The sequence below is a fragment of the Aythya marila genome, assembly GCF_965140915.1.
Source record: "Aythya marila genome assembly, chromosome: 1".
NCBI lineage: Eukaryota > Metazoa > Chordata > Aves > Anseriformes > Anatidae > Aythya > Aythya marila.
Window position 1 is genome coordinate 119,416,622 of NC_139042.1, and position 16,894 is coordinate 119,433,515.

The 16,894-nt window shown below is 43.6% G+C and overlaps 1 protein-coding gene across 4 annotated transcripts in view; it reads left to right on the plus strand.

The window, feature by feature from the left end:
• The window catches only part of GRAMD1C (GRAM domain containing 1C), a 49,335-nt gene extending 32,621 nt beyond the window's left edge, over positions 1-16,714 (plus strand). For 2 of the 4 annotated variants that reach the window (XM_082779245.1, XM_082779246.1), the window contains exons 10-19: positions 289-451; positions 6,673-6,819; positions 7,601-7,719; positions 8,819-8,961; positions 10,664-10,767; positions 11,458-11,637; positions 13,143-13,200; positions 13,717-13,827; positions 14,741-14,846; positions 16,295-16,713. In XM_082779245.1, coding sequence (XP_082635371.1) covers positions 289-451; positions 6,673-6,819; positions 7,601-7,719; positions 8,819-8,961; positions 10,664-10,767; positions 11,458-11,637; positions 13,143-13,200; positions 13,717-13,827; positions 14,741-14,846; positions 16,295-16,372 — 1,209 coding nt within the window. In that variant the 3' untranslated portion in view covers positions 16,373-16,713. Of the gene's footprint in view, positions 1-288; positions 452-6,672; positions 6,820-7,600; positions 7,720-8,818; positions 8,962-10,663; positions 10,768-11,457; positions 11,638-13,142; positions 13,201-13,716; positions 13,828-14,740; positions 14,847-16,294 lie in introns of all 4 variants that reach the window. The other 2 variants (XM_082779244.1, XM_082779247.1) reach the window with 2 other exon arrangements.
• Positions 16,715-16,894: the final 180 nt, after the last annotated feature.

The following is a 16,894-nucleotide window of genomic DNA, read 5'->3' on the forward strand; positions in this document are numbered from 1 at the left end:
AGGGACTGGGCAGGGAACAAACTGCCCCTTTTAGGCAGCTCTTGGTAAGATGGAGCAGATAAGTTTGTCCCTTGCTACTAGGGCAAAGTGGAGTCTGAGATAAAGTAGAAAGGAGGCTGGCTGCTATAGGGGAACAAGGGAGGAAATTAATGCTTGACCGTGGAGTAACTGAGCTGGTAGAACTTGTGGCTTCCTTTCTAAATCTTTTTTCTTTGCAAGTAACTTGCTTTTTAAAAGGTCTGTGTTTACTGATAGATTTATTTTTTTTTTTCCTATTGGTTGTTTCAGGTGGAAGAGTCCCCGACTGAGATGCAAATAAAGAAGAGCCCTCTTCCATCGTCAGAAAGAAAATCTGTTAAGCTAGTCAGGAGCAGATCTTTTGAAAAGTCATTGGATCTGAATGAGAATGAAAATCTTCCAGAGAAGAGCAGTGCCTCAGACAGTGAAGAAGGTAAATCTTTCAACAGTTAGAAGCAGTAAGACAACCCTACTCGCGTGATCCTTCTCACTTGGTGGGGCAAGTTAGAGAACTTTCTGGTTTTGTGAAATTTGTTTTTGTTTCACCCACTTGTAAGAAAAACACCTTCGTATCTTAGTTTCTGGAAAAAAATGTTGGGGTGTTTAGAATGAAAATGATATTTTAACTTTTTACCTTTTGGTGGGCAAAGAGGTGCTAATATCTTAGACTAAAAAAAAAAAAAATCTTGACAGTGTGGTGTTCACTTTCCACGTTCTCATAGGTATTTTAAATGCTTTTCAGTTTATTTTCACTTGTTGGGAATTGAGGGAAAACACTTCAGGCTCTTCTTCTAATTCTCCCCACCCCCTTACGTTTTTTTTTCTTGATGCTTATGGGCTTCAGTGTTACTGATGGAGTAAACTGAGGAACTTGTTGAAAGTCCAGACAAGACAACTTCCCAGTTTTCAGGAGCATATTCTGCATGTTCTGAATCTTGTCTAAGGATAAACAACCTTAAATACATCCTAGAGTAGACCACACTGCATACCAGCAAAGCTAGCATCTTGATGGATCCTAACACATCATCCTCTTGATGTATACCTCATTATCTAGTACCAGGCTAGCAGGAGCTTGGCTACCACAGCAATGTAGCCCTTGTAACTTGGCAGTTGCATGCTTCCTTTCCTCTTTCTGTCCTAGAAGAGAGAAGTAAGGCTGCGTGTTTCATTGTGGCTTTGGTAGGAGTGTATTTGCTATGTCTTGGGGAGAGGGTGAGGCCAGAACATGCCTTGCACCCAGACTGGATGACAGTAATGTGCAAATTTCACTGGGTGCTTTTTCTTTGGTCCCACAGAGGCCCTTGACAAGTTCCCCCTCTAATATGAGCTCTTCCCCTATCATGGGGAGCTCTTCTGTGCAAAAACCCATAGTTTTACAAACATTTCACAGAAGCTGTGGTGGGTGTTCTGTTGAATATCCTCATTTTGGACTCTGTGAACACCTTTAGAACAAAGCCCACCCAACCTGAGTCAGTGTCAAAGTCTGCAGTGGCATGCAAATGAAGGACAGAAAACCTCACCAGGGCAGCTACTTCTGAACACGCCGCTATTTTGCTTTCATATGCAAAGAGAGAACTTGCTTTCATTGCCTGTTGCCAGGAATAGAACAGATCAATTTGAGGCCGGTTCTTAATCTGGCCGAGAAACTTTGTGTAGCATCTTTTCAGTCAGAATTGGCAATGGAAGGTGCATGCAGGTGCTATCAAGTTGGGATCGCTGGAGTGAGGAAAGCTTTCAAAGCCGTGGATTGATCTGGCCATCTGCAAGGTGTGAGCTTTGCCTGAGGATGTACTTGATGTTTCAGTTACCTTTCTCTTTGCTTCCCCAGCACTGCTGCTGCTTGCTGGTGTTGGGATTCAGCTTGGTGGATGTCAAGCTGTATCATTTTTGTGAGTCTGCGTATTTGAATGAATTTCTGGTTATGCCCCTATGCATTGAACGAGCTTTACACATTAACTCAGTCCCAGGTATGTCTCTTAAAGCTGCAGAAAGTTTCAGTTTTCTGATGTTTTAGCTATTTTGGATACCCTTGGATTTTTAAATGGTGAAGGTATCCGATGAAATGGGTTGAAAATAGGCCTGCTTGCCTAAATGATAAAGCGAATCCCAGCTGTCATTCCTGTGCTGGTGATACTCAGCAAGCAAAGCCTATTAAACTGGAGATGTCCCTTTAAAAGAGGACTGAATTCATGCTGCTCTTATTTCTCCTCCCTCCCCCAAGATGAGTCTCCTTTATTCGGAGCAGGATTTTCTAGTCCCACAACATTAATCTTTTCTCGCAGATCACTCTCCTCATGCCTAGAATTTTTTTTCTTCTGTTTCTCTGCCTGTTTTCTATTGCGATTGCCCCACACTCCTAGAAGGTGAGCTCCTTCATTCAGGTGGAATTAGCTTTCCCACACAGCAAAGGGTTACCCATGTAATTAATCTCTTTGTGTCCTCTGGCTCCTGCTCAGGCTGCCCATGTAGGTGTCCTGGCAAATAAGGTGAGGGGGCAAGCTCAAGACTTGTTCTCCAACTTCACGTCCGCCTGACACCAAAAGCTGGAGTGCCAGAACCTTGGCAGCTCCTTGTCCTTCATGATTTTCACATTGCATTCACATTGGAAGGGGTCTCGCACCACACACCACTGGCTCAGTGACCTGTACCTTGGTGTTTTAGTTTGCTTTCATAAACTGGAGTATAAATCTTGGGCCGTGACAAACTCTTGGCTGAGACAGAAGTTAATATCTGCAGCCTCAACGATAAATTTCAGAAAACAAATTTTAGCTCAAGCACAGAACGTGTTCCCAATATAGAAGCATCAGATTCTGAGTTTCCTCAAAGGACTGCCTGCGTTGGGTGTAGGGTTTCTATATGCAACTATAATGCTCAGCAGCATCAAATGCCTCGAAGAAAGAAGGGAGAAGTAGGATATTGAAAAATACTGTTAGAAAGCTTTACTGTGTATGGGGGGCCTCATAATTCCTGACCTCCTGGCTTGACTTACTGTGGTGTTTCTGTGCGCATTAATAACCACCCTAAATGCGTGGTCTGCAGGGGAGCATAATTGCTTGTGCTCTAATGCTGGGAGGTGGGTGCAGTGGTGGTGTGGCTTTTCTTGTCGGTAGGGATATAGGATGTGGAAGGGTTGAAAGGGGTTCAGCCTGCTTTTTTTCAAGAGCTGAAATTGTGGATATACAGTGCGTGTACAGAAGAGTAGCCCTGTTATCTTGCTGACATTATAATCACAATATTTAAAGCACGTACTATGTTAAATATATGGCTGCCAATAATCTGTTGCTTTGGGATTTGAAGGAATATCTGTTGTGAATTATCTAAATGCTTTTCTTGTGATCAGGAAAAAAGCTTGCACTGTCACAGTATTTTTCAGTACTTTCCCAAAGCTAATTTGGTACTTAGCCTTTTAAAATATAGGAGAGTTATTTGGTAATGGTCGCTACTGCTGATGTGGTCTTTAAATAGATGGTGGCTGGAAGATGTTCACTCCAGGAATTAGTTTTAACAACCTGATTTCAGGTGCATCTGTTCTAAGTCTCTGACCTGTGCATTATTCTCAGTGTGTATGGTTTTTTTCTCCTGCTCCTCTTCCAGCTCTGCAGAGTGGGAGAATCAGTCACCTCAAGTCTTTTTTGATAGTCTGTTCTTAGTGGTTCAACTTTTTATTTGCTTACAGTATGTGTTGAGCTTCACAAGCTGTTGGTTGTTAATGAGAATTGGAAAAACAGATTTATTTTTTTTCCCTGACTCCTCTACACCTCCTCAAGGTTTTTTTTTTCTTTCTTGTCTTGCACTGCAGATGTTTTCAAACCTCTGCAATCACTGGTGCATAATGGTATTATATGCAAACAGCATTTCACAGCTTGCCATACAGTGATGAAAATGACCTTACAAAGTGCAAGGCAGCAGTGGGGGAGGGAGTGGACTTGCTGCCTTCTTGCAGAACCAGGACACTCAGGGTAATGTTTGCTTGGGGTTTTTGGGTCCCTAGGGATCCTAACCTAAAATCTGAATGATTTCATGTTCTCTTATCAGACAGTTACTCCAATTCACCTATAAGTCTTTTCAGGCTGAGCAAGTTAGCGGCTGATAATTACATACTGTTAAGAACAGCACTAAGAGTTAAGGAGTTAGACTGATATCTGCTTGGGAATAAAAACATTTTTTCATAAACAGTATTTCTAAGCTAGTTCTAGGTAGAAAATGCTCCATGTTGCTCTAGAATTGTGATAACTCATACAGGTAAGCTACCTACATCTTAATTAAACCAAAAAAGAAGACAAATACATATATTTGTAACGAAGTCAAGTGTTTAAAGCTTTCTATTCTGTCCAAACTGCAAGTGTATAGTCTGAATGTTTGTTTAATCTGTACGTTTATTCTTGCTGTGCTGCTGTTGGTGCTCACTGCTTCATGTGGGATCCCTGCAGCTAAACACTGAGAAGCCCAGATGGAAGGGACTTAAAGTTTGTCAAGCTCTTGGTATAGGCAGTGACCGGGTCCTGCAGGTGTGGAATTCAGAGGCTTTCATACACACGTTTTTCCAGGCCTCTTTCAGAAAGCCTGGAAACGTTTCAGATAAAATAGCTGTTTAAACAGTAGTATCTAAAGCAGCTGATTAGCCTGATTATATCAGCCTAGTTTCAGCTTGCGTTTTCTGAAAATACTCTTCTGTGATAACACCAATTTTTCAGGAGCTGAGAGACTGTAACTAAAAACACTTCTCAATAGATGCTTTCATGCACTTGGCAGCTCGCTGACTGCTCCTTAGAGAGCTATAACTAGATAGAAAAAGTGTAGGCAAATCAGCTAGCAGGAAACTGCCTATAAATTAAAACACTATAGATCCATGGATGCTCTGGCTGTTGGGCTTGAGCCTTGAGGAGAGGCTTCATGCTTGAAGAGTAAAATATTCCAGTAGCAAGGTCCAGATCTTAAAGTAATAATGCATGACCTTTGAGTTATCTGCTGCCTGGCTCCATACAAGCTGGCTGATGCCCAGCAGTTAAGGGGGATGTCAGCATCAGAACACCTGAAGCTTCCCCTCCCTCTTAGCAAAAGAGGGGAAGTGTGTTTTGAGATGAGGTCTGCAGCATCGAGGCCTTGCTAGCTGAGGTCACTTACAGTTCACTGAGTTTTGATGGAACTAGGCTCAGCTCTGAGAGGAAATACAGTGAATGTAAGCTGAAAACCCAACCTGAATTTCTAGCTTCCTGCAGAATGTTTCAACACAGCCGAATCTGTATTCTAGCAAATAAGGACTGCGTGTTGGTTAGTTAAATAGGTCTCAGAATGCCTGCTGGCTTCCTGTCCCACCTCGGAATTGTATCAGCAGAAAGCAGCACAGGAAGGCCATCTCTCATGAAAGCATAAAGATACTCATGCTTCACTTTGCGGTCATGTATTGAAGCCTACTTAGGTTAAAGAACTTTTTTGGAGACATGTATGTGTGTAGTGGGGACTTCTAACAGGCTGGAAGCAGTCCTAGAGCAGCATCAAAACTGGGTTTCACTGAGGGCTTCTGTTGTGGTTAGTTGCTACGCTTGCATTTATCGATCCTGACTGCTATGAAATCATGTTCTAAGGGCTGTAACCTTCGCCTGCAGGCGGTTTGTGACCTGTAGCATGATATTCAAGCTACCTTTGTTTTGGTTGCTGGCAATGAACTTTGATAGCTCTGAGAACTCACTCATATCAGTTGAAAGGTTAGGCGTCCTGACTTCTGTTTTGCTTCCAAAAGCGTTATTTTCAGACATTTTGCTTGGTTTTGGTGTATGGGGTTAGGTTTTTAGGATTTTTGTGCACTATTTTTTGGTAATAAGCTAGAGTGGTCTTGTTTGTAAAGCATGAGCAGACAGAGTTGGGGTTGGCACAGGAAACTGCTGTCCCTCCAGGATTATGATTCTGTCCCTTATCTATTGAGAGAGTGGCTGTAACAGCCACAAAGCTGACTCATGCCAGCAACCAACAGGCAGCAGAAATAAAGCTCAGTGCTGGGCCCACTGAACACCTTTGGGGTGCTTGGTGGTGGTTTAACATAGGGAGGGTGATAAAAACATCCTGATGCACTTTGCAGCCCTGCAAAATGGAGCAGGGTACTCCTGGCGTTCCCCTTGCAATAGGTATGGAGGAAGGAACGCTTTGAGGAAAGGTCTGTCCCTGGTCTCTTGGTGTGGACAGTACCAGCAGTACAGATGTTAGAAGCAGAATTTGGATATTAGCCACAAGCAAAAACGAAAACTATTTATGCTCTCACTGTCCTGCTTGCTATGCACATGTCCTTCATATAATAAGTACACATTAAATGAGGATTGTGCTGGCTCTGTCTTCTTCAGTGTGTTCTGTAGGATCAGTAGAGTTCTGAAGGCAAAATTCAAGCAATAAGATCTGGTGATGTTGATTTATCGACTCGTACAGGGAAACAGTGAGAGGTGGGCTAGAATAGAAAACCACCTCTAACTTTGCTCCCAAAGACCACCTTATTACAGAAAAATGTGTCACTGTCACTTTTGGGTTTCTGAGAGTAAGAAATAGTTGCTGATGCAAGCTTGGGAAGGATATGATATAATAAAGCTTAGTGCTATTAAAAACAAACAAAAAAGCACTTTATAATAGTCCTTTATTTTTTAACCCAATCTCTCTGCCTTTCCTTAGCTGTGAAGGAGACTGTCTCTGAGAATGATCTCTATGGGAGACTTTTCATAAACAGAGTTTTCCACATCACTGCAGACAAGATGTTTGAAATCCTCTTCACCAATTCTCACTTCATGCAGAGGTTTCTCAATTCCAGGAGTATAGTAGGTAATGTACTCTTCTCCCTTCTGTCTGTGTTGCAACTTATCCTGAAAACTTCAACCTCTGAGAAATGATAAATAGGGCTGAGTTTGAATTTTAGGCTTCTCCTTGCTTTAAAAGAATTTTGAAGCTCTCAAGTTCTGCTGTAAAAGCCAATATTAAAAGCTAGCCTGTCTCTTTAGATCAGTCATATTTCTGAGTAAGAACCTCATTTCAATGCACAACAAAACTGCACTTTAATGCCTAAATTGTTGCATTCTGTGAGGTATTTCCAGTCCCATTGTGTCCCAGAAATAGTGAAGTCTGTGCAGTTGGCGCACAGATGAAATTGCTGCATCCTCCTAAATGATGCTCTCAGGCTTTAATTTTCTGGATGAGTAAACTTTATTCATTGAGATCATAAGGTAAGAAAACTAAGCTGAAAAGGGTAATATTTATTCCGTGTTAGCTTGGAAGGCAAAGTGGCAAAAGCAATTTGATAATGCTAGATGAATCCTTTCAATTTTAAGCAGATAGGAAATGGTATATTTACGTTTATTTGCTTACTCTTCTCTGCATCCCAAAATCTCTTTCAGTGGACTTAGGTTCAGCTACTTACTGCCTCACCTTTGTTCATTGCATGAAATAAAATTTTTCCCTTTTTCATGCAAAAAGCACACAACCACTTGGAAACAGTTTTGTCCATCTCCCCAGCGCTGTTCTTAAACTACGATTTAAGATGTGAAAGGGCAGAGATGGTGCCTTTCAGGTGATCTGCATGTGAGATTTTGCATAATTTCTCATCTAGATGCTGTGTCGACCCCTTGGAATAGAGATTCCAGTGGCAATCAGCTGAGGACTTTGACGTACACTGTAACAATTAACAATCCTCTCTGTGGGAAGTTCACAACTGCCACTGAAAAGCAGGTACCGTCTGCGTGTGTGTCTCTTTGGTGCCCTTTAAAGCAAGGAAGGGGTGAGCTCTACAGTCTTGTCAGAGATCTGACCGTGGCTCGGAGTTCAGAGAGCTGAATGTGGATCTGCAGTTTAAATACAGCATCTTGAAGGGTGTCTTTCTGCCCCTTTCACCATTAATGAGCAAATGCAGAAAGCTTCTCTGACTTGTTTGGGTTTTACATGTGGCTGTGAGGATCTCCCACAGACTGTGGGGAGTAGTGTTAACCTTGTGTATAAACTGGGGGGTGGTCAGAAAAGATGCAGTAATCTTCTTTCAGTGTCCAGTTCTGGGCTCCCCAGTACAAGAGGGATGGTGTTTTTGGAGAGAGCCCAGTGAAGGGCCACAAAGGTGAAGGGCAGGAGCATCTCTCCTATGAGGAAAGGCCGAGAGGGCTGGGACTGTTCAGCCTGCAGAAGAGAAGGCTTGGGGTGGGGATCCTATTGATGTATATAAATATCTGAAGGGAGGGTGGAAAGAGGATGGAGCCAGGCTCTTCTCAGTGGTGGTAGGACAAGAGGCAGCAGGCACAAGCGGTTTCTTCTGAACATTATGAGACGCTTGTTATTGTGAGGGTGATGGAGCACTGGAACAGTTCGCCTGGTTGTGGAGCCTTCCTTGAAGGAGATCTTCAAAAACTGTCTGGACATCTTCTAGGGCAGCCTGTGCTAGGTGGCCCTGCTTGAGCAGGGTGGTTGGACCAGATAACCTCCAGAGGTCCCTTCCAACCTTAACCCTTCCGTGGTTCTGGTTTGGGAAAGGTCTCATAGCTCAGTCTCAAAGAAGTGTGGTCATGAGTCGGTGGCCGGTCTTGCATTTGGTACTTGATATCTCAGTGGAGAAGGGATAGTGTACTACTTCTGCACAGCCTGGGCTGGCTTTAGCTGGAGGTGTCATCTCTTGATATCCTTAACTGACTCCTCTCATGGTTGTTCAGGCTTTCTCCCTACTCCACTTCACTTGGAGTTGGTTGGCCTAACCTAAAGAATTGAGGCTGAAGGGGTTGGGGGAAAAAAAAAATAATCAAACACCATGAATATACTTACTCCTTTTTGCTTTCTTTTCTCATAGATCCTGCATAAGCAGAGCCAGAAAGGTCAGTCTTATCAGGTGGATGCTGAAGTACTGACCCACGACGTCCCCTACCACGATTACTTCTACACTGTGAACCGATACTGCATCAGCCGCACGTCCAGCCACAAATGTCGATTACGGTGAGCCTGAGCGATGCGCAGCAGGAGCCGAGGACTCGGAGGCATCCGTGGTGCAGGCTGCTGAAATCTGCTTATCAAAAGATCTGCCTGCAGCATAAAGGGTGCTTGGTTTCTCTTGAAGCTGGGGATCTCTTCTGAAAAATAAGCTTGTTCTGTCTCCTGTCATATGTATGCTGTACTTGGGTATGATTAATTCGGTGAGAAATGAAGTCTTGGTTGTTGATGTTACAAGATACAGAGCTCATCTCCAAGCCTGTGGACTGGGTTCTGATCAGCATCGGGTTTTTTGAGTGCCATTGTGCAAGTGAGATAAATTGGAGCTATGACAGATGTTTCGAGACAGTTTCTGAGGTATCCTTGCTTAAAGGCCTGCAGAAGAGGGTAGTTTCATAGGAAGATGTAGCATACCTGTCGTTGCAGTGGGGGTACTTGAGCAAATCATTGCTAGACTTCATTATTAGACCTTTTTAGGTAGGTGGGGTGTCCTAAGGCACTTTCCTCTCCCATTTGAAGACGTCTGAAGTGATCAAGTTCCTTGTTGGCTGCATTTGTGTGACTATGTAATGCTTGGTAGCGTTTTTTAGTGTTGTCCTTAGTAATTCCTTTTATCTCAAACTTTATCAGAACACAGGTAAGGTAAGCAAGCCTGGATTTCCTTCTGGTTTATCTTAGTCTTCAGCACTTTTATAGCCTCCCTCTTCCTCTGGGAGGGAGAAGGGTCCTTGAACAACTGTTCTGGATGACTTAGAGTGAGTCATTCTTCCTATTTGAGGGCTCTATTTGTTTTTTTGAGGTGCATGACAACCCTAAGATAAGTGCAAAACCCAGGGTTTGAATACAGTGTAAAGAGGGTGAATGTATAGAACAAAGTGCATGCTGGTGCTACAGCTGGCTTTTACATTACACTGTTTAAAACAGCTCAGAAAGTAACTGAATGACTGTTTTTTGTTAGAGTAGGGACTCGGTGGGCATACATTTCTTGGAATGATTACTTGAAAAAGCTGGGCAAGCATTCCAGTAAGGTCAGCATTATGGATTTAAGTAAAGATCATGAGCTATCCTTTTGTCCTTCATCTTTATGAAGAGCTCTAAGATTGACTCGGCTGTCCGAACAAGCCCCCTGCAGGGTTCTGTTCTAGTACCTTCCCATTCTGGAAGCATTATTGCTTACCTTAACCTGGGAGACGCAAGGCAGGAATGTCACTTCCCGTGTCATGCTTACAGAGAGTGAGTTTAATTTCTGTCTCCTCAGGGTAGGATCTGAGTACTGGACGCATGGTAATGAATTTCACCTGCTGCTGCTGTTGTGCCCATGTAGTGTATGCATACAGAGTAAAAAGCAGAACTATTTGTAAGGTTATTCTAAATGTTTGTTAAAGTCAGAACAGTTCGTGGGAGAGAAACACCCCGCTGTTCTGAGTCTGAGAAGAAAACAGACTTCAAAATGACTTGAGAACATTTCCAATGACTTGGACATTTGGATCTCCTGAGGCTTTTAGCTTGATGTGTTGTCTTTGCCCCTGTCTGTCTCTTGCCTCGCTTCAGTGTGTGTGCTGCTCAGGTAGAAAATCAAGGCACTTCCAGTTGGTATTTCAGGTTATGGACATAAGCTAGGGGCTTGCCTCTGATAAGAGATTTCTGCTATCACTGTGCTGCCTAGCAGAACGCTTCTTTTTCTTCACTGTTGTGTTCCGTTTCTTAGGGTTTCTGCAGAAGTAAAGTACAAAAAGCAGCCTTGGGGCCTGGTGAAGTCTGTAATCGAGAAGAACACCTGGGGAGGAATACAGGAGAACTTCAAACAGCTTGGTGAGGCATTTTCTTCTCTTTGGTGGAGTAAAGAGGCTACCTCCCCATGCATGTTTTCATCTGTGTCAAGCTTGATTCCTTAAAGAATGGTTTGAAAAGAAGGTTTCAACCAGAGGGATCTCTTGTTATCAATACATCTGTCAGTTCTGGGGGTGTAAAAGACGCCTGGCAGCATAATGCCTTCCAAAAGCTCTTGTGTGCCTTGTCAGCAATTGCTCTCTGAAGGAAGCAGGAGAAAAGCTTTTCCTCTCAACTGCGTATCCCTGTCTCTAACACAAGTATTTCCTTGATTGTGGGTATGAGAAGAGGAGCGGTGGCACCTGGCAGGCTCCCTGGCTATAGCTGCTAACAGCCCAGCCAGCCGTGTGCTGGCTCAGTCTAACACAATTCCTAATCTCAATCTAACAGTGTCTGGAAGTGTTCCTCCTAACTACAGTCTAACACAATAAACAATCCTGCATAGCCTGAGTGTACATCAGATCCGACAAGTGCACAACGTGCCATATAGCAAAGAAGATGACCAGTATAGGTTAAGGCAGAGTTATGTCAATTACCTGACTTAAGTTCATTTACTAGAAGATGTACTTACTCTTCTCACCACCACCCTTCACAGCTTGTTTGCAATTTAAGTCTCCAGTGCTTGTCTTTTTGGCGTTTTAAGTTCATGAACTTTTTTTTTTTTTACTGCAGAATCAGATCTGCTAATGGAGGAATATGCACTTAACCAACCCATAGAAGATACTGGAAAATTAGTTGCCTTGAGACGCAGACGACGCACTTTACACCGGAGTCTGGCAGAATCGCTTCCCAAACGCTCCTCCCAGCACTCCTCTGGTGACATGGGGCTGGAGTCCCAGGGCAGCATAATAGGTAGGAGTCCTTGTATCCACACTTTTATACTCGTTATTTTCCATAAGGTATGCTCAAGGAAGTGTAAATCTTACAGTAGTGCCAGAGTAACACTTGTGTGTTTAATGCTCTTGTTTTTATCTGATTGGTGTGATAGTAAATGTTTTAGTGTGTTCAACCTCGCATAAAATAAATTGGGAACGTGCATGGTCACTCTTATAGGGAATACATGATGAAATCAAATCTAATCCTTCCTTCCAATTTTAAAAATTAAAATAAAATCCTAAAATGCTGCACAGAACCTGTGTGGGATTGAAAACGAGATGGGATCAGAAACAGATGTAATCTGATTTTTGCCAAGTTCCTGAAAATATGCTTCGGTTTATTTCTTCAGACTGCACATCTGAGTCGTGAGATGATTAACTGTCACTCACTGCTTGGCCCTATCACCTCATGCTTGATTTTGTTGGTAATGTTGATGTCCATTTTCTGTCTGCTTCTGTAACTTCTGTGTTACTGAAGCATTTCTTGTAGTTTTACTGCCACTGAGTATGAGAGACTTGGACTCTGGCATACTCTGTTAACTACACTTAAAGAGGAGGAATATCTGACATACTTGTGTTTACCAGAGAATGGTGATTTCATGACATGAGTTGAATTGTAAACACTGAAGTAGGAGTAAATGCCCTTCCTTGAAGGGGGGAGACAACACTATAGCACCAAGAGAGCATTTGGATTGACACCATGTGTGGTGGACTCTGAGATTACTTCCTGAAAACTTAATTTAGCCACTCATGCTCCAGCCTTTCAGACAAATATCTGCCTTGGTGCACAGTACAGCTTTGATATATGCCCCTTGTCCAGCAGAGGAACTGTGAGCTTAAGGAGCTGTTCAGGGGATCAGGTAATTAAGTTTAAATATCAGCCTGCCCACAGTAGTAGGTGAGTGCATGTCCTCTCCAAGCTGAGCAGCACACGCTTGCTGTCTTCACTAGTTGTAGGTCACTGCCTGACAACTAGCAGATGCTCTTCACCCTTTTGAAACAGTCATCAGGTCAGTACAAAAATGTTTCGGATGGGACGAATTAAAGGGGAATTTGACTTAGCATTTGTTGACAGGAAGTCTCATTTGGTCAGGAGAACGAGCAGAAGAGAGCAATGTTGCAGGCTGTCTGCTAATACGGGACTGGCGGTGTGTGTGCTGAATGAGTGGTGGTAATGCATGGACTGCAGCATCCTCAGGCTAACTGGGCTTAATGTGACACATCCTAGAGCTGTGTTCTCTGCAGCAAACTGGGGTGGGGGGAATCCTTCTGAGGGAAAAGCCTGGCTGTCTGACACGGCTGAGACGACTGCAGAAATGACTGGGTGCATTAAGTAAATTCTGGAGAGAATCTCATGTACCTGTGTGATCTGTTACTTCCATCAGAACCTGATGAGCTGTTGTGTGAAATGCTGGGCACCAACACATCTGTTAGGGGTGTTCTTCAGGACTTTATAACCTCCTTTTCTTCCATGCCCTCTAGGAAGGAAAAGAGATCCTGTAAATAGGACCACCACCATCATTGTAGTAATGAGTGTCTTGTAAGTACTTGCATTAAAACATGGCTTATCTCAATCTCATCTTGGTATTTATCTGTATCGGCCTCTACCTACCTCACTTGCATGTTAGCATTGCATGTAGCATGATAAATCCTAACTTATCTGAATGTAAATATAGAAACTTGGGTAGAAGGGGAAATGGATAGACTTAAGAAGTGACAGAGGGAATGAAAATGCTGCTTTGACAAACTGGTCTGTTGTAGGTTTACCTATATCTGCTCCTACAAAAAAAATAATCCAGAACTTAACTCATTCCTGTTTTAGAAGCTCCAGAGGAGGCACTGCTGTCCCTTCACGTAGGTTGCTATGGCACAGCTTAAAGCTAACTGCTAAGAGTTGTTTAGGTAAATCTTTCTTTTCAGTACAGCACTGCCCTGTGCCCTTTTGCCCAAGAAGCATTCACTTTTCCTAGATGTTCGTAGCCCAGATCTCACTTCTGTAGCATTCTAACAGTAATGGCAAAGCCTGACTTAATTTTGTTCTCTGTTCTCTCTGCAGTTTGCTGCTGTTGGTTTTGCTGAACATAACGCTGTTTCTCAAACTGTCAAAGATAGAGCACGCAGCTCAGTCTCTCTATCATGTCCAGCTTCAGGAAGAAAGCTCTTTGAAGTAAGTTGAATGCCCAATCTTTGCTTTTGTTCTTTCTCGGCTTGTGACAGAATCTGATTTAAAGAAATAGATCTCAGACAATGAAACCTGGTGGTACATTTTCAAACACTGTTAGGGCTCGTTGCTCTTCTGTGGTCTATGCTGATATCCAGTGACATGTCTGACTGCATTTTGCAGTAATAAATTTCTCCTTTGACAAGCTGTTTTTTGGGGAAGCGTTAACCTTAGCTTGCATTTATCACCCTGCTGTGACTCATCTGCTGTGAATATTGTAGTGCTGATCACAGAACTGAAGTATTCGCTTCATCCTGTGTGAACCAGCATGATCTCAAGCATCACGTTAAAGATTCACTTAGCTTTTTAGCTTCCATCTCTGTGCCTCTCTTGCAAAATTCCTTCTCCCCCTCAAACTTACGTGTTAGGTGCCTTTCATCTTCAGATCTTTTTAAGAGGCTCAGGTGTTGCTCCCTGTCATCGATGTGTTAAGTTACAAATGATAACCTGATCTTGAGTATGGAGGCAGTGTGGTGACCTCCCACGGTGAAGATCTTAGAACTGATTTAGAGTAACTTCATAAGAAAGGTCTCACCATCTTGGTCCTTTGGGGACCCAGGAGTTGGACTCAACGATCCTTGTGGGTCCCTTCCAACTCAGTTATTCTGTGATTCTGTGACCTTAGCTGTGAGAATTTAAATTGTTGATGTAACGTGAGCACATTTGTTCTTGGTGACTGTCACTACAAGGGTCTGAGGCAGTACCTTCAAGTCAATAGGAAGCAGAATCAAACTGCAGACACCTTTTTATGTGGCTTTGGGAAAAGGATGTTCTTAGCAGTGGTGGTAATTGCTTTTTGGTGGATAGGCACAGGGAGGTGCTTGTTTCATGTTCCTGATGCAATCTCAATCTCTTTCAGCATATCCCCGGAAATGGTATCAAAAGAGGAGATCCCTCAATACGATAAGGAACAGGTTAAACACGTGAAGGGAGTACTAAGAGACTCAATTGAAATGCTTGAGCAGGTAAGTCTGCCAGTCTTTCCTGGTGATACTCTTGTTTTTCAACAGCTCAAGTTTTCTCCCTTACGCCAGGATAACCTTTGTTTAATGTTTTCTGGTGCTAACTAAAGTTTCATTCCTCCTTGGCCTCAGTTTTGTCCTAGGCTTGAATTTGGTACAAAATGTGCTCATGTTTCTGATGGATTTTTTTTTTCTTTGGGCTAGAATTAAATGGTCGTATCAATTTTCTTAAGCCTGTCAAGTACCTTTTATTGATGAGATCTGTTGATGGATTTTTGAATTGTGACAAAGCAAAGATTCAAAACAGATCCTCTTTCCTGAGAAGACTCAAAACATAACTAAGTATTTGCTTACCTCACTGCAGGGTTTATTCAGGCAGGTTTATCTAGGCTTTTGCTCCCCTCTACCCACCTAGATGGTGAGAGCTTCACTAATCTTTAGTGATCTGGTCCTGAAGTCAACAACTGCTAAACCCCTAGGCTGAAATTACAACTCAGCAAGTGAAGGACAGTGAATTTCATACAGCACTTTCTACTTATAACCTCTGAATGTTCTGCTTTTAAGCTCTTTTTATTAAATCTTAAAATGTGACAGAAGAAATTATTAGATTAGGAAAGCTGTGGGGGAGTTCACATGTAGCTCTATCCATCAGCAGTTTGCTCTGTGCTCTCCCACGCACTAAAGGAGGGTGGAAAAAAGCCAGTTTTGATATTCCCTGTTTAGAGGTGTCTCTGCACAAAAAGCTGCTATTAATTTGTTAACCGTTTTGGGCACAACTTGAAATGCTTCCAATTGCCGGAGACTTCACTGGGGAAACGAATTCCCTGGTTTCCATTCCCTCTTCAGCTTCTTTGCCTCCTACCCAAACAATTGTGAATGCTGAAGTGTTAAACTGCCTCCATGAACGCTCGCAGTGTGAAAACTTTTAAAAGGTGGAGTGAGAACTCAGCCACCTCTCCCGTCCCAAGTAACACTTCTGTGGGGAAGTCACGCCTCATCAGTGTCCTTTCACCTCGTGTTTGCTGAGGGTTGTCGGCAACCTAATTGCGTCTTGTGCATGAAAATGCACTGGGAGGGCTGGGTATTAAAAATAAATTGGGGAAAAAAATAAAAGATTAATTATGCCTTGCTGCCATTTTCCTTCAAGTATTTGCCGTGAATGTCAACAATGACTGAAAATGAGTGGGGAAACTTCTCTGTGCTGTTGTCTAGCAGGGTGTTAAGACTTTTGTCATACTGTAATGTTAGGAATTATGAAGTTAATAATTACTAACAGTACGGTATGATGAACTGCATGGAGTGTAGCTGTTAAGAACGCAGAGTACAGTGATCCTTTTATAGAGAAAAGGAGTAGGAAATGGGGTGGAATCCCACTAAGAGGAGGGAGGGGAATGGGATTTTCCTGATGGCCCTTACCAGCGGATTAATTGATTCACTATTTATTTCCCCAGTTGAAACTCTCCCTCTCCATGCTCCAGAGAAGCTTTGATCACCTGAACAGGACCCAGAGCAGCAAGCCCGACAGCTAATGCCCACCCCAGCCCTCGGCCCCAAGGAGATGCGTGCTCGAGGAGGACTCATGGGGCAGGGACTTTACCCATCCCCTTCGGACTCTTTTTCTATGGTGGCTCCGCAGCCGCACGGAATAAAGCTTTCTAGAAGCAGCACGTGGCTCTGCGCTCCTATAGGGGGGTGCCCCCTGTGTAGGGGATACCCCCTTATTTTGGGGGCTGCGCTCCTGTAGGGGCACCCCTATATTTTGGGGGGCTGTGCCCAGCAGCACGCAGCTCTGCAGGCAGCAGTTTGGGTTTGCTCGGGGCCATCTCCTCCCTGTGCCGCTGGGAACGGGCCTGGAGTGCAAAGGGCGAGGTCCTTCCGACCCTATCCCGACCCCATAGCGGCTGTGGGGCCGCGCCGTCAATGAATGAATGACCCGCGTGGGAAAAATCGCGGCCCCTTTACGCCAGGTGCCGCTACGTCACGCTTAGCCCCGCCCCTCCCGCGCAGCCATTGGCTCGTCCCGCCGTCAGTTCGACGGGCCCCGAGGCCGG